This window comes from Apus apus, chromosome 4 (genome assembly GCF_020740795.1).
Source record: "Apus apus isolate bApuApu2 chromosome 4, bApuApu2.pri.cur, whole genome shotgun sequence".
NCBI lineage: Eukaryota > Metazoa > Chordata > Aves > Apodiformes > Apodidae > Apus > Apus apus.
In genome coordinates, this window is record NC_067285.1 from 73,804,451 (window position 1) to 73,830,406 (window position 25,956).

The window sequence follows — 25,956 nt, forward strand, 5'->3', positions numbered from 1 at the left end:
GATCCTTAAAGACCTACACAAGACCTACACACTCTGCCGAACATCACTACTCCTCGATAACCGTTAAGCACATGAATTTAAAGGATAGAACACAATGCACTTTTCTGGCAATTGTAACAGAGCTTACACTTCCCAGAGTAACAACTGAGGAGTATTTAGAACATGGACACACTATATATTTAAAGTTAGGAATGTGTTAATTTGAATTTTAAAACACACTTATTTGTTGACACATGGAAAGCAAAGTGTATATAGACACCTTTGTGTTTAGAAATACTTTTGAGAGCACAACTCATTCTGAAATCTCTAAATAATCTATGACAGTCAATTGGTTGAAGTACATTTCATCAAGTCAAGAGAACCTTCCTCCATTCCTTAAGTTAGGAAAGTTGTAAGAAATGCAGAAAACTGCAACTGGATAACTGTACAGCCTTTCACCTGCACACAGATAACTTTCTTTCTCTTAGCGTTCTTCTAAGCTCCGATTAGAAAAGAAACTTCTGCTCAAAGCCACCCATGGGTTTTCCACTGCTGCTATGAAAAGATACTTAAAAAAAACCCCCACAACCCACAATCAAGCAGTAAACGCGCATTTTCAGCCCTCAGAGAGCACATTGCCTAGCAAGGAAAAACTTAAAGAGGCAGTAACTATGATAGCCTGTGAACATCTGTGCTACTGTCAGACCTCCAATTCTAAAATGCTTTTTAATCTAGTAATCTAGTATTCTGAAAAACCACCTTTACACAACTATCAATGGTTCATTCTGGGCTACTTCATGGCTTGACAGAGTACTGCCGATCTCATAAGCGTGACAGACTTGAGAGATCAAGGACATTAACCAGCCAGCCAATTCACAGACTGAAGCAGCTAACATTTTATACCAAGTACAACAATGAAATGCCCATAGGATCCATTTCTTAGAATTTGTCTTCACTGGAATTCTAGCCTGACAGTTTCTTTGTTTTGTGGGGGTTCTTTTGTTTGCTTTGGTTTGGGGCTTTTTGAGGACTGCAACACTACTCTCATTTCCAATTCAGTATCTAGTTTCTCAATTGCATGGCAGTTTTGAGCTTTTATTTCTGAAAAAAAGGAGTATAAAAATAAAAATTTTTGCAAAGCATCAGGAACATCAGGAAAAAATAAAATGTCACACTGTAACACTCCTAAAGACCAAGCAACGTAACAGTGTACTTCAATGCAAAAACTAAAACAGCAAGTTAGAAGAAAAAATCCAAGTTATTCCTTTTACACTCTTTCTACAGAAACTTGTGTTTCTATCTTTACAAAATGAACTGTTTTTTTGATTGGTCAAAATTGTAGCTGCTCTGTATCACCTGCATAGTAACAGTTCTCGTTTAGTGAAAAGATGCATCTCTAAGCTTTAAATATTTAACTTTTATTTGGAGCTTTATTATGAACAATCTTTTATTTCCTTTTTAATTTACTTGCTCAGGAATAAATATTGTATATACACTTAAGGTGATGCCATTTCTGGAGAGTTATTAGGCCGCCTTATCTATATTTATGGACTGATCACCCTACTTCTGCCATATTGCATCTATCCAGCAGTACAAAACTAAAAGCTTTTTCCATCTGTTTTTTGCTAGTATTACAATTTTAAAAATAACTGTATTTCAAAAGAAAATTTTTCAAAGGGACGAAGGAAGAATTTTCAGTGAACTTTCTGGTTAATTTTCATTTGCACATGTAATTATAGTAATTTTTGCATTCAGCTTCTTGTGAAGTGAGCCACCTCTTTCCCACTAGTACAGCAGCAAATAAAAAGGTTTACATATTAACATGAATGTATTTAACCTTTACTTGTAATATTAGGTACACTTTCTCTTACAAGAGTTAGAGAATTAAGATCCTTTCTTCTTTGATTTATTTTAGAAATAACAATACCCCATTCAGCCTTCTGCACTGAAAGCACAAATCTTTACATTATGCATTATAAAAAAACATTTAAATACTGCAAATATTGAACAGTTCATCAGATGAACTCTGCATAAGCTTTCTATGTTATCAAATTCTCGTTAGAGTCCAATTCTCTTTGTCAAAATAGCTGCAAAGCACTGTCTAAACTTTAACAAAAACAAGCACAAAATTAGAAATGTATCTGTGCCATCATTCATGTTTCAATTAAAAATTCCTTTCACTTCAAGGTCCAGAATGTTTGGCAAAGTGTTTATATACAACTCAAGAAAACATTTTTAGCATATTTAGACTGAAAAAGGCAACCACAAGGCATCATAGAGTCCCAGTCTTCTGACTGTCTAAATATCAGCACTGTTCAAGGAAACAACTTCCTTTGTAGTCAACATAACCAGATTTTCATCTTCTAGAAATACGTATGCAAAATGGACACCATCCACAGATATTTTACAGCATGAAATATGAATGTGAAGATGCACACCAGGCCCCGCAAGGCTTGAAAGTTTCCTCACTACAACTACCACCACTAATATTTGAAAATAGAGGAAAACAACTGATAAAATGGAGAAAATATTGTTGTTTGTTTGGTAGTGTTTGTGTTGGTTTTTTTTAAATGCTTTTTTTTGGGAGAGGCGGAAGATTTTTTTAGATGACATTACAGTTATATTTGTATGTACAGGTTAGTGTCATAGAATCATAGAATCATAGGGGTTGGAAAGGACCTCGAAAGATCATCTAGTCCAACCCCCCTGCCAGAGCAGGGTCACCTAGAGTACATCACATAGGAAGGCGTCCAGGTGGGTTTTGAATGTCTCCAGCGAAGGAAACTCCACAACCTCTCTGGGCAGCCTGTTCCAGTGCTCTGTCATTCTCACAGTAAAAAATTTTTTTCTGATATTCACCTTAAACCTCCTGTGCTCCAATTTGTATCCATTACTCCTTGTCCTATCACTGGTCATCACTGAAAAAAGCTTAACTCCATCTTCTTGACACTCACCCTTTACGTATTTGTAAACATTGATGAGGTCACCCCTCAGTCTCCTTTTCTCCAAACTAAAGAGACCCAGCTCTCTCAGCCTTTCTAGTGTCAAGAAGAAGATATCAAGAGCACTCTAATGGCCATACTTATCAAGCATAGACATACACTCATTTATCTATTAATTACAAAAATGCGTAAAGGTTTTAAGCTGTTATTACTAGATATTTCAGTTAAGCCCCTGAGGTCTCCCTGTTAATTGTTATTTTCAGAATTACTTGCTAGTCTAACACAAACTGTATTAAGCAAAGACCAACACACACAAACAAAAAAATCCACTAAGCACAGGAAATTTAACGCAAGTGCTTTTTGAGGTCTTTTTTTTTTTTTTTCCCCTTACCAAAATGCATATTCTGTACAAACACTGGTGATAAACAAGTCTAACTCTATTTTTTCAAAGCATCTGAATTTTCTGTGTACTCTTAAACTTTTGAACACTTTAAAGGGGTCACACAAGAAAATCATTAAGAGCTTAAACTGTGAGGTCAGTATCTAAAGCCTACAAAGTAGATCAACCATATCCATTTTAAGTGAGAAAGTGCCTGCCACCAGCTGTGATGTCCACCAACCCCAACCTTTCAGAGACAGACAGCTTCACAAAATGCTGCACCATTTCACTGCGTGCCTGTGTCTTGAACAGTGGAGCTAGGAGCTCTTTCTTGCTTCCGGGCCTGGATTTACATTTCAGGCAAATACTGAGACCATTTCAGGACAACATTCAAGTTGACTAACTTGTGTCCTTTTCCCTAATCCTTACATTCTGTGGAAAAAGTTAAGGAAGTAAGTGAGAAATTGGGACATGGTTCCTGCATCATTAGGGATGTCAGTCCTAACGTAAACCAACAGGAAAAGCCCAGCTCACCATGCAGGCACTCTATGATACACTTCCTTACGACACTTAATGTCAGCTCTCTGCTATTAATTGTCAATGAGCTACCTTAAACTAACTATCCTATGTGAAAAAAAAATGTTGAAGAATATTCCTTTTTGTTCTGATGTTAGACAACCCCAGCACCTCTGGAAATGGTCGTCAGATCCTAACATGTCACTGGAACAGCCATGCAGCAGGATATTAGCCAGTTTTGTGAAAAACCTAGGCTACAGGCTCTTTTTGCTAGTTTGGAACAAAAACTCTGTCATGTTTCTCATCATCTTTAAGGTTAATGCTCTAACCATGAGGCCTGTGAAAGACTATTTAAAATCTTCAGAGTGTTGCTCCCCTTGCTGCCATTCTTAACTGCCATTTGAATACTAAAATCAGCAAACAGGACAAGTGGTCTTGCATTTGGATTGCATTTTTACATTTTGTATAATGGCAAATGTCATATTATTGGTAAGAACAGAGTGGTCTTGATAAAACAGCATGTTTCAATTAACTCTATTACTTTTTTTTTGTTAAGGATTATTCGTTTCAAACTTTTAACATAGTATTACCTTCTGCATGTGTCATGCTTGCAATATACCACTTACTCTTAAAGTGAATCTAATCTTCATCACCCAGTGCAAAGGCTTGAATAAGACCCTGAGTTCATTCAGATTACAGTGACAGAGAAACTTCCACAGTGAGTAGAACGGTTTTTTCCCTGGTAATCCTTGGCACTTACGGGGCTTTTTGTATACGAAAATATGAAATACATTATTTATAACTTCTTTTAAAAAAACTCCAAAAATATTGTGAAGATTCAAGAAAGCATTAGCATTTTATATATACATACACACATTTATCCTATGTACAGCTTAAGTCAATTATCATCATGTATCTAATATATACTGATTTCTTATGTTCAGCATTATTAGGGACTTAAAAATATTTTGCCAGTTAATTTTCTACAAGGTTTATTAGAAAAGTATGTTTTTCCAGCCACCGTAGCAAGAATTTCTGCTTTAAAACTCCATCATACAGTAAAAAAGATTGATATATTCCCAATGCGGCCATTCACCATCTGCTTAAGCAAATACACTTAAAGTTGCTTCTACAATTGTGATAAAATGACAACAAATCTAAGAGCACACAGAGCTTATAATCTAAAATGATGATTGTACAACTATACTTTGGATCACTGGGGACCAATAAAAACCTTTATATTCCATTCAAATGGCAAGGACCTTTACCAAAGAGAAGCTGAAACAGGAAAATAAATAAGAAATTATCAATTCAGTTGTTGTCTTCAATTTAGGAGCACTAATGAAAGAACTTCTTGACCCTAATTAGTATTTAGCACCTCAAAGATATTTTTCTCTCTTCCTAATTTTTTAATAGATACACAAGACTTTCCGTTTTACTAGACTTTAGGAGTGGGGGTTTTTTTCTCATTTTCTAGGTGAGATTAATCATAAGCACAAGTAAATTCCATATTCTTAACAACAGTTCAGCTAAGATTCTCGTGTAGACTGTTATTCTTCTAATTATCAAAGTGATGACTTGGAAATGCTAAATTCATACCTTCTTCCTTGCACAGGGAAATATCCTGACAAAGGCTGAATAGGAAATGAAAAGTGGCAATTTCATTAGTCAGTAACACTTCTTCTATTCTGTACAACTAACGTTACTAGATAGATATAAAATCTATATTAAAACACTGCTAATAGGAAAGCTTGAATACACTGCATGTTTACCTGGAATCTTAGTAATAATCCTACAGAGAATACAGCAAAGAACTCTGCTGCTTTAAGGCCAACATCAGCAGTTTTCTTTGGCAGAAACACTTTTTTCAGCAGTCTTGGTCTGTAAATGGTGGAAAGAAAAAAAACAACAAAAAAACCTACCATCTGTTTCAGCCCTGAGGGAGACAAACTTTCCTGGTACTATATAGTTCAAGATTTAATTGCACCCAGACCCAACACAAGTAAATGCAAAAATATAAACTATCATTCTTAGCAAGTGGAAGTTTCATAGAATTTTACTTTATCTTATTTCTTTGGGGTACACTTTAACCTATTTTTGCTGTAATCTGTTTTCCTTTATTTCTGCTGTTTGCTTTCAACAATTTTAAATTAAATCCACATTATTGTTCCAGATAAAGAGAAAACTAAAGGATCTAATTAGAATTCATTGCCCATTTTATCAAATTTCATTTACTCTATGCTTATCAGGAAGAATATATTTGCTAATGACAGTGGAAACATCTTCTAGTCTCAAATAACTTTTTTTCTTAAAGCACACTAGTTTCTTCATGAAAAGTAAAAGCTTCAAATAATGTAAATTTTATAAATGTTAAGATATTTTTAATATCGGTAGCAAAACTCTGATTTCTATGGCAGTAAAAGGGAGAAGTTCAGAGTTCAAGAGAGAACTAAATTAGACAGAGGCAAAATTAAGCTTTTAAAATCAGTTTCAGCTGGAGGATTCTTTGGGCCATTCTACATAAACTTCAACATGAGCCAAGTCCATTTTATCTCAGGACAAAGTCTGACCCCTAATTTTTAGAATATGTTCTGTTTTCATTGTAGTTTATGTTAAAATGAGTATTGTATGTCATCAACAATTCCATAACAAATAAACAAAATGCTGTCACTGGATCACCCTACTTATTGTATGCCTCTGCCAGGCTTCAAATTGTCTTTTGCTTGCAATGCTTTGTGTTACAGTGGTGTATAATAATTACCTTATTTTTAAAAAACCGAAAGTAATATATTTAGTACATAAAACCTACCAAGTTCTGTTAGGTAGATGTACATTGATGAGTTCCTCCATGGGCCTTCTCATCTCCAGGCTGAACAGGCCCAGCCTGTCCATGTAGGAAGAGGTGTTCCAGTCCCTTAATCCTCTGTAGCCCTTCACTGAACTCTCTCCAGTAAACTCACGTCCCTCTTGCACTAGGGAGCCCAGAACTGGACAAATTACCCCAGGTATGGCATCATCAGTACTGACTAGCTGGAAGGATCACTTCCCTTGCGCTGCTGGCAGTACTCTGTCTGATGAAGCACAGGATACCATTAGCCCTCTCTGTCACAGGGGTATTTTGTTAGCTGATCCCTTCTCATCATACCAGTCCTATGCTACAGTATCCCTCTCTTATCATGCTCCCTTGTACAAAAAGAATGATAAAACAGATAGCTGCACACCATCTGCTTCTATGTATAATGCTTAGAAATAACTTCTCTTTCACTATTCAACCAAATGCAAACTAAACTGCTCACTTGAACTTTATGTAGCATTTGTTATAGTAAGAAGAAAGCAGATGAGGTACTTCATTCAATACATAAAACCCACAATGTCTAGGAATATCGTAATTTACAGCAAGAATTAACAATATATGCACTTCTAATTAAAAAGATTTCAAGGGTCTTTCTTTTTCTAGGAAATATTATGTGGGTATGCTGATTTGGAAAAACTATTGTAGTATATTTGGCACCTGTATAGGAGCTGTAAGCATTTGTGAAACTGCTGATGCAAACACAGTATCTCCATGTTAAGCCAAAAATCACTAAAACTTACCTCTTTTTTTCCTCCCCTTAAACACTCTTTCCCTTTTTACTTGGAGAAGAAGCAGGGGGGGAATGAACCCCAAACCAAAACCAAAACATCCAGTGTAGTTTCACTCAAATGCCTAAAGCTCATACAGAGTGTAAGTATATTATCATAAATAGGCAATGAGTTGCCATCTACATTAAGAAAATAGACCATCTGTTTAATCACATCTACATTTAAAATGTTCCTTGTCTTGATAGAGACTTTAAAATGCAGCTTTCAGTATAAGTGCAACTTCTCTGAACAGATTCAACTTCTAGTAATGAAGCAGGCAAATTCAAATACTTCTACCAACAAAAATCTGGGATGTCCATACACTCACTTCTTTGTGTGGCAACTAACAGCAGTGATGCCCCTAAAAGCAATTTTAACTTCATTAAATTTTGTACAGAGGTTAACTAGAGAACATACATTCCCCATCATTATATGAATGCAGAATGCATAATAGGTTAGAGCTTATTAACACATTTATTCCAGTGTTGAAGGAATTAATATGCAACAATTGGGACTGCTCCAGCTACTGAAAATAAGAGATGTCTTTACAGTATGTCTTCAGCCAGTCAAAAAACTCCTGTATTTATAATGTGTTTGAGGTTCGTCACAGCCTAGAGTACTAGGCTTCAGTTGCAAAGTGGTACAATACCAGCAACAGTAACAAATGCAGAGAGTAGGATGAATTTTTAAAATAAGCATGTTACATAGACAGTATCGTAAATACCCTGCACTCATGTTCACTCTGCAGATTCAGTAGCAGGTATTACATTGGTAGGCCTTGCATTTCTGTTAGTTTAGGCAATTTAAGAAAATTGTGGGCAATTTAAGAGAGGTGTTTGTGACAAATTTTTCATGGATGCTTGAGGAAAAACAATTACAGTCTTCCAAAAGCATGAGCAATACAGCTCAACCAAATGAATGAGGGCACAGCAGACCAGAAGAAAAGTGCTTAAATTTAGGTCATTATTTTGAAGTACAATTAAAAGAACCAGTTTTCCATTGGTTAGAGCACCACTTTCCAACAAAAAATGCGGAAAGAAGCAGAATATATACCTGCCATTAACACAACACTGATTTTTACCACTCTCTGAATCTGCAGTTACTCATGTTAATAGTTAAAAGCATATACAAATCCTGCATGAAGTAATTCTTAAAAAAAAAACCTTAAATTGTTAAGTGTTGCACTAAAGTCAGCATACACAGATAATGGGCTGAATTCCTAATGTACATCAAATAATTCCTATGCTTTATCAAACATGTTTTAAGATTAAGCAGAATCTTACTTCTTAGTCTTCTGATAGAGTTCTAAAAGATTTTTCAAATTTCTTTTCATAATTGAGTTTATGTTGAATATATATCTGGAGCTTGACAGTTAATCAGCAGCAACCTTAAGGGTATATGCTATCTGCAGGAATTCAAGCGTTCAGAAAGGATATAATAATGATGTTTTTGAGAACTGCAGAGAAGCCAGCTGATAGAGGAATAAGCAAAGACATCTTAGGAAGAAGTTCAACTGCAATGAAAACACTATACCAGAATGCCATTCAAATAAACATATTGTGAATGTCTGTTGAGACTGTCTAATGATTAACATTAAATAATAAGTGTGGGTATTCAAGATTTATATTTAAGAAGAAATATTTCCTGAAGTGAAATTGGTAGAATGGCAAAGACTTATATTCTGCTTTCAAAGTATATGGCCATTAAATGAGATTAAATATATCAGTGCTTCTAAATCAACATGTCTATATTTTAGGAACCAGCCTAAAACCAGTCACCTAGGGCACAAATCACACACACAAAGTAACAAAACAAAGCCAAAACAACAACTTTGAGCTGTCCCTGCAAGGCTAGACTGGTGTTCTAGATCTTTTCTGTGGGCTACTGTTAGGATTTAGGTTGAAGTTACTTTCAAAAGAAAAAGCCTGCAGCCTTTCACCTAGTATTTGTGAAGTCTGCTTCTAAAATCCTGTGTTGATTTTACTCAAGAGATGTGCTCTGTGCAAAACAAACACCAAAGCTTTGTTCTGAATCTGTTCCTGCTGTCTTATTTGTTAATTTTTAGTTCCTTTATTGGAATACCAGATAGACTACTCATATCTACACTCAGCATGCCCTGATGATTTTGTAAGCCTTCTCCATATCCCTTATAAGCCATTTAGTACTTTTGATCATCTTGTTGTCATCTGCGAGTATTTCCAGCTTGCCCAGACCGCTTCTGAATCTGTTCACAGTCAGCTCTTTTCTTCGCTGCCTTGAACAACTGCATATCAGCAGCAAATTTTCCTTTCCCAAGTTTCTACCTTCTCTTTTGAGAAAACACACTGGCAAGAACACAGCAGTCCTCAGAAATCTAGCCATTAACAGATTAAAAGATTCACTAAATGAAAAATGAGACAAGGATAGAAAGAGAAGTAAAATAAGGATACTACAGAAGCTATCTGTAATAAAAGCTTAAATATGGAGTAACTTGTATCCCAGAAATATTCTAGAAAAGTCATAGTACATAGAAGTATCTATTACATTCCTGAGCATTCCAAGTAAACAGCAGTTTGTCATAACAATTGGGTGTATCTCTGTGTATAGAAATACACTTAATGTAAAATGTACAGAATGTGACAGCCAGGAAGGTGTTATACAACAGTATCAAGAGCAGCGAGATCCAGATGGCCTGATTTCTCCTTGCACAATATGTTAATCTGCTCTGACACACGAAGTGCATGGCCTGAGAACAGCCAGAACACTGGAAGCAGAGAGGCTGCAGAAGCCACCCATCCATATAGCCATGTAGTCAGCAAGCCAACAAAAGTTGGTGCCAACCAGAATGGCATCAGCGTGTCACATTTACCAGCTCACACTGTCAATGTCAGATCTAGTGAATAACTGAACTTAGATTTTCACCACTGCTATTTCCTTTAGTTAATAATTTATGTTTCCTCTTCTTCCCACCACTAAACTCACCATCCCAGCACTTATCCACCCCTCTTTTCTCCTTGGCACTCGCTTCTTAACTTCCTTCTATTAATACCTTTCCTTTCACTTTTACCTTCTATATTTTGTTCAGGCATTAAAAACTAATAAAACCACAAATACAATAAACACCAAGGCTAAGTAAACTAAGAGCCAAGCAACTGCTTATTTCCCCATTCCTTCATTCTATCAGTTGAAATAATAATTTGAGATCTTTCTCACACAGAACATTCCTTAGATCACCAAGGATTTCCTAGAGTTCTTTTAAGTTCTAAGAATAATTTTAAATATTTTAAAACATTGTTATACAGTTAAGGCCTGAGAGCACCTTTGAAAGTGGTTGTTGAACTTGCATTCACTAAAATCAAGTCACAGGACACTGAACTTCCCAGGTGGAAAATGGAGGACTCAACAGGTATAAAAAATACTTCAAATATGATCCTTTTTTCTATGATCTAAAAGTAATTACCTTCTCTGCATAATACATTTTGCCTCCATGTGAGAATTTGAGACAGCTTATTGAGTAACTCAGATGGTCAGAGTCAACATCTAAGACATGAAAAAAGTTGTTCAGTGTCTGATGCAAGACATCATGACATGCCAATAAGCAACTGACAGAAAAATTACTGTAAGAGTGGAGAAAAAGTAATTTCTAACTAAGGATGGCCGTTACTTTGATCCATGTAAAAAATGTACAATTTGCATAACAGCACCAGTTGTCTGGGAAAGACAAAGAGATACTTAAAACTTCCTACTTCTTTCCCTGCCTTCCCTAATATATTTTCTCTCCCCTGGTCCAGCTGAGAAGGGGAGTGATAAAGCCAGGGTCAACACACCACCATGCTGGAGAATATATTCAACAGCCACAAATGGAAACAGTGCTTTGTCACTTGTCCTGTGCTACAGCAATGAATAAGCTGAAGTTAACAAGATTAGAAACTGTAATTGGTACAGCCTATATATACCAAATAAATATATACCAAATAAAATAAAGCAAAATATCTGTCCCCAGCCTCACCTGTTTAACACAAATGGAGTGAACATGAGAAAGAAGAGAGAAAACTAAATATTTTACACTCTTTGCAGTCATCTAGAAGACCCGAGTATCTTGATAGATAACAGTTTTTAGAAGGCAACTCAGAGCAAGTAACTTGGATACCTTAGTCCTTTTCTGAATATTGCCACTGACTAAAGAGAAACCTACTTTTTAAATCCAGCATCTAAATTAGGTACCAAAAGTTGAACACCATTCAGATATTTCATTGTCCACTACAACAGACATGAAACTAACATGGGAAATTTAAAACTTAAGACAAGCTAACAAAACTTGAGGCAGTGTTTGAATGATATTTCTAGCTGAAGTACTGCCTCACTTTCCATTTCAGTAAATAAACCTCACTACGTTTTTCCTCCCCTCAGAAAAGGAAACAATACAATTTTTCACAAACATGCTCTGAATGTATTTCTATTGTGTACAGCACACTGAAGAACCATAAATTTGAACATTTTAGTGTTTTTTACTCTCATTTATTCTATCAGAGTACTGAATTAAAAAAAACACAACAAAACAAAAAAACTACACAACAAAAAACTGTTGAGATTGTGTGCTTTTTTGAAACACAAACCATTTGCTACAAGCCCCATAAGCTATACACCTGAAATAAAATACTCATTTTGCACTACCTCAGAAGACACAAACTTAAAGTCTATACATCATGACGACATACCAATTTTGGAGTGTCCACATTTCATTTTTAACAAATTTAAAATTTCATTATTACAAGTGTATTTCCCCTTATAAGATTTCCACACATTCCTGTTTAATCTACGGACCCCTGTCCCTTAACATGTTTTTGATAAAGTTGCTGAGCTTAACATGTCCTGTTGAAGGAGGCGAAGTGCTTGGCCTTGCCAGTCACCTAATTTACTCAGCAATGAACAAATATACAAAGCCCAATTGTGTAAGCATTATGTTTTTTTCTTTAATTAAATTGTTAGGAAAATATAATTTTTTGTGAGTTCTCCCCCACCCCCCCCAAATTCAGTTTTTCTACTACAATACCCTTCAGAATAGTGAAGGTATTGGGCATTACTGGGGCTGTTTGGATTTGTTAAAAAAAGCCTAACTTTTCATTTAAAGGAAAATCCCTCAACCACAAATGTAGTGAAAAATTCAACTTTGAAAGTTTTATAATTTGTTCACTTGAACAACTTTATACTAGACTACAATCTTGAAAATTCTCATTAAAATTTAAGTGGAATATTTTCATTTAAATTAATGTTCCCTAGAAAGATGAATTTCATTTAACAGAAATATTGTAGCAATTTTTTTTTTTCTGTGGTGATAGCATTTATTTGTTATTACTGAGAATGCAACTATGTCCACAACATATGTTAACAAAAATGGGACAATCTTTATAAAGAATATTAATTAGTTCAATCCCTAAGTAGATCTCATTACAAATGGCCTTATTTAAAAACATTCCCCCCAAAAAAAGCCATCTGTCTGTTTAACCAGTAAAAACATACTGCAAACTAGTCAAAGCACTCATACACATGCTTAATCAAGGTCTGTATTGGCAGAATTTCAGAAACCTGCAAGGTGTGCTCATTGTTGACATTATAAGTGACAATATAAGATGTTTAACAAACTATACCTCTCAGCATTCATAAGATTAAAAAGTAGTTATTCTTGCATGCTTTAGTAAATATGAAAGTAAACTCTTCATTGTCCAAATTCAATGGAAGACTTACTTAGCTATGAACAAGCTGTTAGGCTATCAGATCACGTTCAAGTATGAGTGCAGGTCCTTCAGCCTTACAAAACCCCTCTGAAATCCTAAATTCTGTTTTTCTTGTAACAAATATCAATATCCTTCAGGCTTTGGGACTGTAAATACATTCAGATGGATGAGGTCAACAACCATATTTATAAGGCAAGCTGCCATGGATTAATTTCCAAAAGACAACTGGTTGATTTAAGTTAAGAAGGGATGATTAATCAGAGCACTGAGTACAAATAAAAATTTAAAAAAAAAAAAATCCATAGGATATCTCTGCAGTGAGATACATACTGTACTAAATTTTTGAGTCATCTATTCACTCTGTGGAGCCTCCCATAGAGCTTTGATTGAACTGCTTGAAAACACGTACATGACAGCAAGATTCCAGATACTATTCAGCCATGCTTACCTTTGTAGAAGCAATCTTCACTGTGGACAATGGTGACCTTTTGCTTTTTCAGACAGGCAGCCCGGTGCACCTCACAATGGTTTTCATAGAATTCTCCATCAGAACCACAGACAGGCTTGTAATGTGGCTTGCAGCGCTCCATGCACAGACACTCTGCTTGGCCAGTCCCTCCATTCACAACGCAGTGTCTACCCAGACCACAGTACTTGTTTTCACATGATCCAAAATGGCCACCTTGACTCATATACCCTTAAAAAAAAAAAAAAAAAAAAAGTAGACATTCACACATTGAGATTGACACACAGGAATAACTAGAGCCAGGTCAAGGCTCTTAACCAACATGGAGAATAAAAGAGAACAGCAGCTCTGTGATGCCAAGAATATTTCAAGGAACAGAGCATGATGGAAATGCAGGATTAATATATAAAATGAATGGCAGCTAGAAGGAGTTAAATGAGCCTCTGCTGGCATTTCAGTGAGACAAATGGGATTTGGATAAGCAACAGGACTTTAAGAGGGGTGCAGTAAAAGTAAAGGAGCTTCTGCTAGCTGCAACTCCCACATTCTTCTGTTCCTAGAACATGGAAATGGATTATCTACACTAGGTGACCAAAGCAATCTGTCTCTTTCTACCCTAGCTGTGCTGCTGCCAACATGTCAAATAAGTACTGAGGTCAGTTGCAGATCTCTAGAGGAAATGGGAAGTTCAGTGCACAGTAATGTTTCCTTTAACATATCCTCAGTTTCCTCTTGGCTGCCATAGAACTAAGTATGCGGTCACTTCTTAGTGATGGAAAGGGTAGGAGGAGAAAAAAACCCAAACTGTCAAATGCAATTACCCAAACTTCAAGTATGTAGCTGCTCTGATACCATAATTGTTTCCTAAAATAAGTATAAAATATTAAAATATCTCCAAATGTGGAACAGACACTGCCCTTCGCAGTTACTACATATTATTCTCTTGCTCTAACGCTCCTAATCTCCAAAATGAATAAAAACTGGATCCTCAAATATCATATATAACTAGTTTTCTATTTCCTTGCAGTACTTTCCTTATCCTTGCAGCCTACCTGAATGATGCTCAGCTGCTTGATAAAAAATAGTACAAACAAACAAATGGCAATGTGTAATTTGGTAGTATTAGATTCATTTTCTGTAGTGAAGAGTTTATGTGACAATACCATAGTCTGACATACATTGTTTCTAATCACTAAGACTTTGTGGGTTTTAACTGCAATGGCAGAAGTAAATCCTTACCACTTACTCTTCTTAAGCGTACAGGACTGTAAAACCTAAGACATCAGTACACTGATTCTTTGCTTTCTCATACAGCAGAAATTTTCTACAGACAAATGTACTATGGAAAGCATGCAAGTATGAAATTTAGCTTTAATATGACAATCCTTTTGCTGTATTATTTTATTACAAATTGAGAGGACTAAGTTGCGAGGACTGTATCTGCACCTCTGATATATCTAATATAACTATGTTACAGTCATTTTTATACACATGGATGAAACGGTATAGGACAGGCTGATGGTGGGTTTAATTGTTCATGAACCAAACTGACCCGAAATAGGCAAACTCAATTAACTGTTAAAAATCTCCCATAAGTTTCTGAAAATACCATTCCTTCTGACAATGTGTCACTACCATATACAGACAACAGACCATTTACTGACAGAAATTAACGTAAAGCCCGTTTCCTTCTACTACTGCTAACCCAAATGCAGTCTTGCAACATCCAAGAGTGCAGAACTAGTCATGCACACACATTTCAGAATTACAGGGCTTCTTTGAAGTATTAGAATTGTTGCAGTTTGAGGCCAAAGTACATAAATCATTATTATTTCTGCTTTCTGAATTGGAAGATAAAGACCTCAATCTGACAGCTGCTCTGAAATACTAAGAGGTGTGTGGTGACTCAACAATGCACTGCTATATATTGCTGTGAAAGCAGAAACCAATTTAAGAATTCATTTGGGACTTAATTTTAGTACTATAATTGAATCTGATGTCTGAATGCAAAACAGCTCCTTTCAGATGAGGGAGAATGATTTGCATAATTTATATTGATATTTATAATATTGGTATATGTCAGCATATACCAATCATGTACATCAATAAACAAGCAAGCATTTTGCCCTAATGAAAAACTGTATGACTTTATGAAATGTTTGATCAATGCCTCCATTTTACTCCACTAACTATTCCAAAACAATATATATATTTGCATACATCCCTGCATACGCAACTCCTATTGAAGTCAATAGTAAAATTCCCATTGACGTCAAAAGAGGTACAAATCTTTCTTCATAGTCTCTGCCTTAAGTTCATTTATTTTTAATGCCTGTTTAACAAGAACTGTTCTGTGCTATTTTTAATGTAGAAACTTGCAGTTGTTCTAATATATTTGATGAAATGGATCAGCTATGCAGTGTTTCAAGTGTTCTATTTAAGAAATAGAACATGTTTATATTTAAGAAAAAAACGTTTAAACAATTCCACCAACTAGTGGTTGCCTGATCATTCACAGCAAAAAATTAAATAAAATCCATGCAACTTCAAATGAGGTGACTAAATGTTCACAAACATAATCGATACAAATTTGAACTAAAAGCACACCCAATTCTGAAAAGGTAAACAAATATTCAACAGACACTGAGAGACAAAAAATAAACGGGTTTAGACATAAGCAATTTAATTAAAAAAAAAAAAAAAAGCTAGCGACACACAAACATAGGAATTTTAATGCTACCAGCAAAAAAACAAGGTTACATGTAATGGCGTGGATTGGGTCTTCATAGGTAAAGTCAAAATATTATTGTCGTGGATCAAAACAAATTAGCAAAAGGTGCAGGGCAAATGCAGTCATCTTGGATTTTTTTTCTTTCACCTAAGTAAGCAATGCAGCACTAAGTGCTGCAACTAAATAATGAAGAAACAATTGCAAGGAACTATTTGTGAGTCCTACCAAGAGAAGCTTTTCCACAGATACTTATGTTTCCTCTTTACATTTCTGAGGAATTATTAATGAAATATAAGGACAACCAGGCTTCTGATTCACAGAGGAATAAACCAGTACAACGGAGATTTCAGACGTTTTGAAAAGCCTTGGTAAGGGGCACTTACTAACTATGGATAAAGAGCACTAGCACTTTATTGTCAGAGCTGAAAAAAAAGCAAAATGTTTGATCAAATAGGATAGTACAAAAATGCATTAACCTTTTTGTTTACAAAATTGCATTATCTGCAAGTCTTTGCTTGTTGCCAAACAAGTCTTTAAAAACAGAGATAAAAATTGGATATACAAAAACTTCTGTAGTCATACTAAGATTTAGTTGATAAAGGCAAGTAAAGCACAGCACTGTTTTAGTCCCCTGTGCTTGGTTAGGGTGACCTAACTGTTTGTTTTGACTGGTAGAGGTACTGTAAAATATTCAGGACTCTTACATAGGATATGCTTTTCATCAAGTTGCAGCTGTCTTCCTGACTGTACCACGGTAGGAGGAATGAAAACTCACTGTATAAACTAGCCCTCAAACAAACCAACTTCTGCTTTTCACTGTTCCGGCCCAGCTTGCAAGAATCACTGTATTTGGCAAATTCTTCATTTCAGTTTTTGCTTCCAAAAGAAGGGAGTTATTTTAGGAAGCCGTATTTTTCACAGAATCACAGAATCCTACAGGTTGGAAGGGACCTCGAAAGATCATCTAGTCCAATCCTCCTGCCAGAGCACGGCCACCCAGAGCACATCACACAGGAATGTGTCCAGGCGGGTTTTGAATGTCTTCAGTGAAGGAAACTCCACAACCTATCTGGGCAGCCTGTTCCAGTGCTCTGTCACTTTCACAGTAAAGAAGTTCTTCCTGATATTCACATGGAACCTCCTATGCTCCAGTTTGTATCCATTGCCCCTTGTCCTATCAGTGGTCATCACTGAAAAGAGCTTGGAATAGAGCTGCTTCCTGTTCAGGTGTAAAAGTATACCACCAATCTGGTCATTATCAGACAAGAAACCATCTTTTAAACCCACATGGGCTGTGACCTGCAGCCCATTAAACAAAACACCTGTGTATTCCAGTGACTCTCAGGGAATTGCCACTACTGTTTTGCTTACATGGAATTATTATTAATGCCAGCATACTTTTGATAGAGTGATAATGGAAGTTTTTGAGAATTCTATTTTTTAAATGCCAGTGTAGAAAAGTACCTGTACCCATATTAGCTATCTTGGCATACTGTGAATTTGCAGCAAAGAAAGTGTAAACCAATACATTCCAAGAGTATGGAAAACAAAATGTACTTTGTATAATTTGAAAATAAAGCTATGATAATTTAAATATTTCCTGACTTATGTTAAAAAACACCACCATTTAAGAAGTATCATTAAAAGTGTATTATGCCTGAGACAGCCAAAGCAGTCATGCAGGTTTTTTCAGCTTCTCTTGAAACTGAAACTCTATAAATAGACATAAAATGAAGGAACAAGTAAAAAGAAAAGAGTTTGCTTTCAGAAAATTGAGAATGCTAAATTTTTTTGCTTTTCTTTTAAGACAAATATTAAATAGAGTTTCAACCTGTCACTTAGGATTCCACATACATGTTTCCCTAGACTAAAGCCAGCTCAACAGCACCCATAGCTGAGCAAGTTTTAGGTCACAGTTGCATCATTTACACTTGGGAATTAAGCACATGTTTTAGGCTGACAGGAATATAGAATTTTTTCTTTAACTGATCTCTTTAGCAAAACATAAAACATGGTAACTTTGGAAATTCACGAGCGCATGAATTGCCACATTCTCCAGGTGGCCTAAGGCTGGAATACACACAGACTTTTGGTAAGTTGAGCCCTCTCTCAGAAACTCAGATGATTTTTTAAATTATGTTCCTAACAACATAATTTGCATTCACTGCTTCTGTCACAATGTGTAGCTTTATTTACATGTCATTTGAAACAATGGCAGCTATTTTTTGAAATAATACAACATTATCCTGTGTACAAGTAACTGATGCTGATTTCTGGAGTCAACAGTCTTGTCCCCCTCTCCTCCTTTATTTAAAAGGATTCTGTAAATGACAATTCCAGGTCCACAGCTGTATTTTTGTCTTTCCACTTAAAGGTCCCTTCTCTCTCTTCATATTCAACTTTTTTTCTTATTATGTTCAGTTTGTCTAGATGTTAAGTTTAAAGCACAGGAAGAAAAAAAAAAATCAATTAACTATCCAATACATTCTTATGTTGTCTACATGCTGTATTGGAGGCCAAAGACAGACATCAAAGGAAGAGGGAACTATGGCAAGAAATTATAGCTGAGAAAATTTACTTAATAATAGCATTGTTCCTTACTTCAGAATAAAAAAGTTATGAATAAAAAAAAAGAACAAACAAGATACAATAGTCGAGGAAAAAAGAGCAACTTGTTTGTCTAATTAAATTTGATAGAGGAGAAAGGGGTAAGATTTGTCAAATCACAGGTATGAAGAAAAAAAATCTCATAGATGAAAAAAACCCTTAAAATTATGGTACTTCACCACAAGGAAAATCATTACAGGAGCATTTCAAACACAGTCAGAGTTTGAATACAATGAGTATGAACAAAATAGCTAAATGCCACCATTCATAAAGGTGGAAGAGCATTCACAGAAGGCTGACCACATGAAGAGTTTTTCTGATGAGTTCAACAGCACTAGAATTACAGATAAACAAGTCTAAGGAACTCTGCTGCCTTACACTTTTAAGGTAAACCTTTTAATGTTAAGGTAATGAGATAGGAGCTGAAAGAAGTTTAAAAATGGCATACATAGGCACAAGAATGTACCACATAGCTCTAATTAACTGCAACAAAATGCCTGCATACATTCGGTTATAAAAATAATAAATCAGTGGGTAAAATGTGAGGGATAATTTTAAACCACATAGTAGGATTAGAAATATGAAGTTCAAAAGAGTAAATCTACAGACATAAAATATGCAGGTTTTACTTAAATCACTATTTTTCTAATGGTTTAAAAGTGTAAAACAGTAAAAAAAAACTTTTGTTAGAATATTGTTCCTCCTCCCAGGGATCTTTCAAAAGAAGAGGGGCAAACCTGCTCTGAAGAAGATAAGAGAGAGCTATTCATATTTCCACACCAGAAAAAAACCTCCTCTTCACAGGTCTGTCAAGCAATTCCTTATCATGTACTGTTTTCCACAACTCTGGTAGCCCTAGCTGTCACTGAAAGCAGCAATGTGTGTCTCTTCAAAAGCTTCTCAAAGACAGAGGCAAAACAGAAGTTCGTATTGGCAGCAATAGCAGTTGAAAGACAGGAGGAAGGGCGGGGGTGGGGAGGTAGCCCCGCACCCGGGCAGGGGCGGGATGAGCACCAGCCACTTTCAGCTCACACCCCTGAACCCTGCTCCCACGCATACGGGTGATAGTAATACATAATTCATTTGCTGTGCCATCGTTTTCTTTCAGCAGCCACCAACTGAGCTGGAGTACTTTATACAACAGTCTACTTTGCCCACACCTGCAATGATTTTTTTACTGGATATCATACTGTCTTCTCCTCTGTTCTTCCCTGCCCAGCTTGCCTGCCCCCCCCCCAAAAAAAAAAAGCCGCCATCGCCCCCTTATCTCCCCTTAAGTGAGTCCCCCCTCTTAATTCTTTTTAGGGGGATTGGAAGTACTGTAAGCACTTGCACCTGCTTAGAATTTTATTGAAATATGGTGTGCTCAACATTTATCAGTAAGGAATTACAAACAGAAACAGGCACGGACACTACAACCACACGATTTTATTTATTTATTTTTACCTTAGAAGCCAGGCTAAATACACTTAGGAAAATGCCTGCATTGTATATTAAAATAAAATTACTTTCGTGTTCTCCTGTAAATGTAAATTAGGAACAAATAGGAGAAAGTGCCACACTTCTAAAGGAATGACAATATGCAAAACTACAGTGAGTAAAACCCTCTAATACCAAGAAGGTTTGTAATTATTGCATACCCAGCTATTAACTGAAATACTGAAAACTCCCAAATGAGTGTATCTGCTGGTCAGAAACAGCAACTTGTGAATCCCTTTCTTCTAACAGCACTCAGCAGTTGTCTTGAGCCAACAGAACTTAGCTTCCTCAGAAAAGAAAAAAAAAGGCAAATCATACCTCCTCAGTTTGAATCAAACTTAAGACAGTGACCAAAACACCACATAAGAAAAAGGAAATGAATACACAGCCACAACTAGTACTACATTTAAAAAAAAAATATCTTCTACTTATCAGGCAGAAACTTTTTTCACCTGCCCCTCCCCCTTCCTCTTCGCTGACCTTTAAGGGCTTTCTCCGCTGCCGCTGCCTCGGGGCTTGCCGCCAGCATTCCCGGCTCCTTCGGGACAGCCAACGGCCATTTCCCGACTCTGCACCGGGAGGTTCAGCTCCTCTCATCTTACAATTAAAGTCGACTTTCTGTGGCTTCCTGCCTCTGTAAAGTTCCTTGCTCACTCAGAAGGCTTTTAAGTATCTGCTTTGATATCAGAGCATAACAAATGACTGGGACAACTCCAGAGCAGTGCCCTGTTCAGATTTCTGCCTGGGCCAAAATCAGTTTCACCACTAAAGCGCTGCTGGGCAACCCCTCGGCCCTGTGACCAGGGCCCGGACAGCAGGGTCCTGTGTGCAACCTCAGGGCCCAAGGGTCGGCACGCTCTTTAGGTGAAATTACTGCCCTGGCTAGGACTGTTCATGTGTTCGTGCTTCTTGGGATCAAGAAAGTGTCGCTAAATTCATTGCTAGGAGGTGATTTGGAAATCTGTGTTCAGAAAATGCAAAAGCCAGTGATGCCTGCAAAAGCCGAAGACTGGATTTAATCATGCACAAAAAATCTTTCTGCCCCATCATTCTAGAATAGGAAAAAAAGAAAAACAATTTGTTACTACCAAAAAGAAGACCAGAAATTTTCTGTCACATGTAGATTCTAGAAAGGGAAGTCAAAGGCTCTTCACTACACTTATACTGGTGAGGATGTGGCTCAGAGGTGAGATTTCTTGCTTGTATCTAAGTCACTACACCTCTGTATTGTACTGCTTCTTGTCAAGACCCAACTTTGCCTCAGCTTATTGGTGACGGTAGGGTTTTTATGAATGTGTATTTTTAAAGTTTACAATTTTTTTCTGGGTGATTTCTGACTACTGTAATTGGTTGGTTTTTTTAAATTAGAACAATAGGTATTATTCTATGCAAATAATGAAAAAAGAGAAAGAAAAAAACTTCAGAAACAGTACATGAGAGCCCTTGGGTATTTTTCTTTTGTGTATGATATGCAAGTTAAAAAATAATCGAATCAGAAAGGCAAGATTTTTACTATCCTTCCCAAAAGCTGATTTAAGAGGTGGACAGGCTGGAGAGGGTCAAAAGAAGGGCCACAAGGATGATCAGAAGACTGGAGAACCTGCCATATGAGGAGAAGCTGGAAAAACTGGGTTTGTTCAGCCTTGAGAAAAGAAGGCTTCAGGGAGACCTTATTACCATGTTCCAGTACTTAAAGGGTGGCTACCAAGAAGATGGAGGCTCCCTATTTACAAGGAGTAATAGGCACTAGTCGCTCCTGGGGAGATTCCGATTGGACACAAGAGGTAAACTTTTCACCATTAGGATGATCAAACATTGGAATAGTCTCCCAAGGGAAGTGGCAGATTCCCCAACATTGGACACTTAAGTGTCAGCCTGACAGGGTGGTAAGCCATCTCATATAAAATATACTATTACCTAAAAAGGTTGGACCAGATGATCCTTGAGGTCCCTTCCAACCCGGTGTTCTATGATTCTAAGATTCTATGATTATACTAAGACTTGTAAAAATCCCCTTTGTTGATTATTGTCCTTTTATTTGTCCAGTGACCATTAAATTAGTTAAACTATCTGTGGGCTCAATAAATGCTACTTGTCTTATACAGGAGAATGAAACACATCTAGCAGGCCTGAAACAAACAGCCGAACAGATTTGGAATAAGCACTGCTGGATCTACATGTAAATGTAGACTGATGTCCTTCAAGTGGTTTCAATCCAGCAATTCATTAATTTAAATTAAATCCTACTGTACCTAGCATTTACTGTTTTGCTTTCCCACGTATTATCTATGTCATTTGAAAAATGTTTATTATTCATTTAACATTAGACCAGTGGTGAACAGCTGATGCTCTAAAACAGTGGGAAATTACACGTTTGCCTCATCACAGATACATGGACCTTTATTCAAATGGTTGATTGCTTTTCAATTGCAGCACAGCAGGCAATCCTCTTTTCTGCCAAATGTGCTACCCACTGTCAGTGAGAGCAGGAAATTTGCATCACAGCGACAGCAGTTTTGAAAAGGTCATCGTTTGAACCTTTCAGACATTTTAATGCTTATTTGAAACATAGCTTGCCGAAAATCACAAAGGGCTAGCTTGTTCTCAGTCAGACAAAACAACTTCAGTGCTGCTCACTTGTTGCTTTTTAGTTTTAGCAACAATGATCAAAACAAGCAGAAGTCCCATGTAAATAATTGTCTGGAATTTTCCTTTTGCTTAGTTAAAAATTAGAAAGGCTGTTAGGATTTGGTCTCAAGAACTAAGGTAGTAATTAATGTGTCATGCAATAATATTAGCTGCTCGTCTATGGTAACTTTTCACATGAAGAACAGATTTGTCAATTTTGAGTTAACACAGTGAAAGACTATTGTTTCCTCCATAGGCACATGTGGCTTTCCCTGGGATTAAAAATGCTCTTATATGAAATGACATGGTAAACAGAAAATTTGACTTAAACCCTGATCAAGTAGTTGGCAATAAAATGGTCATTCAATTATCCATGGTACAAACTAGCAAACCATATTCCAGATAAACAATTTCTGTGTTAGATACTGAATCAACACTGTTTTGTTGGAGTTTTTTTGGAGTTATCAAAGTCTTCTCTGCAGAAAAGAGCTGTGATGGCTTTCTGCTACCTTTCCCAGGGACCCCTACTAAAAAAAGTAGCATGTGCATTGAGCAGCATTTAAACTATTTGTTTGAAGTGCAGCATCATTTCTGTTCAAGGAAAGCTAAAATGAATTTGACATCCATTTTTTACAAGTTGTTACTAAGGAACTGTGGTGGGTTGACCCTGGCTGCTAGGTAAGTGCCCACAAAGTCGCTTGCTCAGCCTCCCCCAGGAATTCAGAAGGAATTGAGTAAGGAATTTATTCACTAATTCTTGTCAACAGGCAGATTCCCAGCCACCTCCCAGAAACTTGTACACATAACAAGGCCATGCCTTAACCAACAATATCCCCTCCTCCTCCTTTCCCCCAGCTGTTACTGCCAAACAAGTGTCAAATGCTACAGCATTTCCATTTGCTCAGTTTGGGTCAGCAGTCCCGGCCATGTCCCCTCCCAGCTTCTTGCTTTGAGAGCTGCTGAGTTGGAAAAAGACCTTGATGCTGTGCAAGCATTGCTCAGCAATAGCTAAGACCCAACACTGCCTTAGTTACTACCAACATGGCACTATGCAAGCTGCTACAAGGAAATGAAATTTCAATGCAGACAGGCCGAGTACAGGGACACAGTGTGAGAGCTTTAGTAAACCCAGAAAGTTAAGGGTAGCAGGAGGGGAACAGCAGGAAGTTAATCTAAACTGTTAATCAGTGGACTTTTTTTTTTTTTTTTGGGGGGGAAAGCATATTTAGAAGATTATTATAATGGGCTTTATATACATAATTTCTAATTCAATTTCTTAAACAAAAGTATTAATAGACTAATATTTGCCATATCCTTTACCTGTGTGGAGCACAAACACATGATATTTAACAATGTAGAGCTTAGTAAGGTGAGCTATAATCTTTAAAAGCCCTTCAGAAAGAATAAAACAGAATACTGCATACCTGTATATATATAATCACAGAATGGTTTGCCTTGTAAGAGACCTTAAAGATCAATTAGTTCCAATTCTCCTGCGAAGGACAGGGACACCTCCCACTAGAACAGGTTGCTGCAAGCCCCATCCAACCTGGCCTTGAACACTTCCAGGGATGGGGCATCCACAACTTCCCTGGGCAACTGGTTCCACTGTCTCACAGCCCCACCATAAAGAATTACTTTAGTATAGCTCTTAAAAACATTAACTTAGCTAACAAACTTTGACCAATGATCCATGTGTGGCTAAGAAAAAAAACAACCCTAAAAAAAAACCACAACAAAACAAACTAAAACCACCAACAAACCTTTCAATATGTAAATGTCACTCCTAAAGGTATGCAATTTTTGGAAAAAGTCTTATAGGGACCGTAAAAAGAAGTCTTAAAAAGAATGTCTTTACAAAGAATAGACATATAAATGGTGAAGCAATACCATTTGACTGTGGACCTTGTTAAAAGAAAATCTTCATCTGAAATAGGCCTGAATGTTCAGGACTTAATTTGGCCATGTTAAGTTTAGCTATAAAGTTAAGCATAGCAAAATGCACCGTGCACACACCTCTTGTTTCAGAGCAGAATTGATCCAATCTGCTCCATATATTCAGCAAAGTTGTGGGTTTTTTCTGAAGGAGTTTCATAGAATCATAGAATCATAGAATCTTAGGGGTTGGAAGGGACCTCGAAAGATCATCTAGTCCAACCCCCCCTGCTAGAGCAGGGTCACCTAGAGCACATCACACAAGAACGCATCCAGGTGGGTTTTGAATGTCTCCAGTGAAGGAGACTCCACAACCTCCCTGGGCAGCCTGTTCCAGTGCTCTGTCACTCTCACAGTAAAAAATTTTTTTCGTATATTCACCTTGAACCTCCTATGCTCCAATTTCCACCCATTACCCCTTGTCCTATCACTGGTCATCACCGAGAAAAGCCTAACTCCATCTCCCTGACACTCACCCCTTACGTATTTGTAAACATTAATGAGGTTACCCCTCAGTCTCCTTTTCTCCAAGCTAAAGAGACCCAGCTCCCTCAGCCTCTCCTCATAAGGGAGATGTTCTGCTCCCTTATCATCTTTGTAGCTCTGCGCTGGACTCTCTCAAGCAGATCCCTGTCCTTCCTGAACTGAGGGGCCCAGAACTGGACACAATACTCCAGATGCGGCCTCACCAATGCAGAATAAAGAGGTAGGAGAACCTCTCTTGACCTACTAACCACACCCTTTCTAATGCACCCCAGGATGCCGTTGGCCTTCTTGGCCACAAGGGCACACTGCTGGCTCATGGTCATCCTCCTGTCTACCAGGATTCCCAGGTCCCTTTCTCCTACACTGCTCTCCAGCAGGTCAGCCCCCAACCTGTACTGGTGCATGGCGTTTTTCTTCCCCAAATGCAGAACTCTACACTTGCCCTTGTTGAACTTCATCATGTTTCTCCCCGC

General features: G+C 37.0%; 1 protein-coding gene across 3 annotated transcripts in view; it reads right to left on the reverse strand.

Annotated features, from left to right (window-relative positions):
• FSTL5 (follistatin like 5) overlaps nucleotides 1–25,956 on the reverse strand; it is a 282,795-nt gene that overhangs the window by 175,857 nt on the left and 80,982 nt on the right. For all 3 annotated transcript variants that reach the window (XM_051619524.1, XM_051619523.1, XM_051619525.1), the window contains one exon: nucleotides 13,600–13,848. In XM_051619524.1, the coding sequence (XP_051475484.1) occupies nucleotides 13,600–13,848 (249 nt within the window). The remainder of the gene's footprint in view (nucleotides 1–13,599; nucleotides 13,849–25,956) is intronic.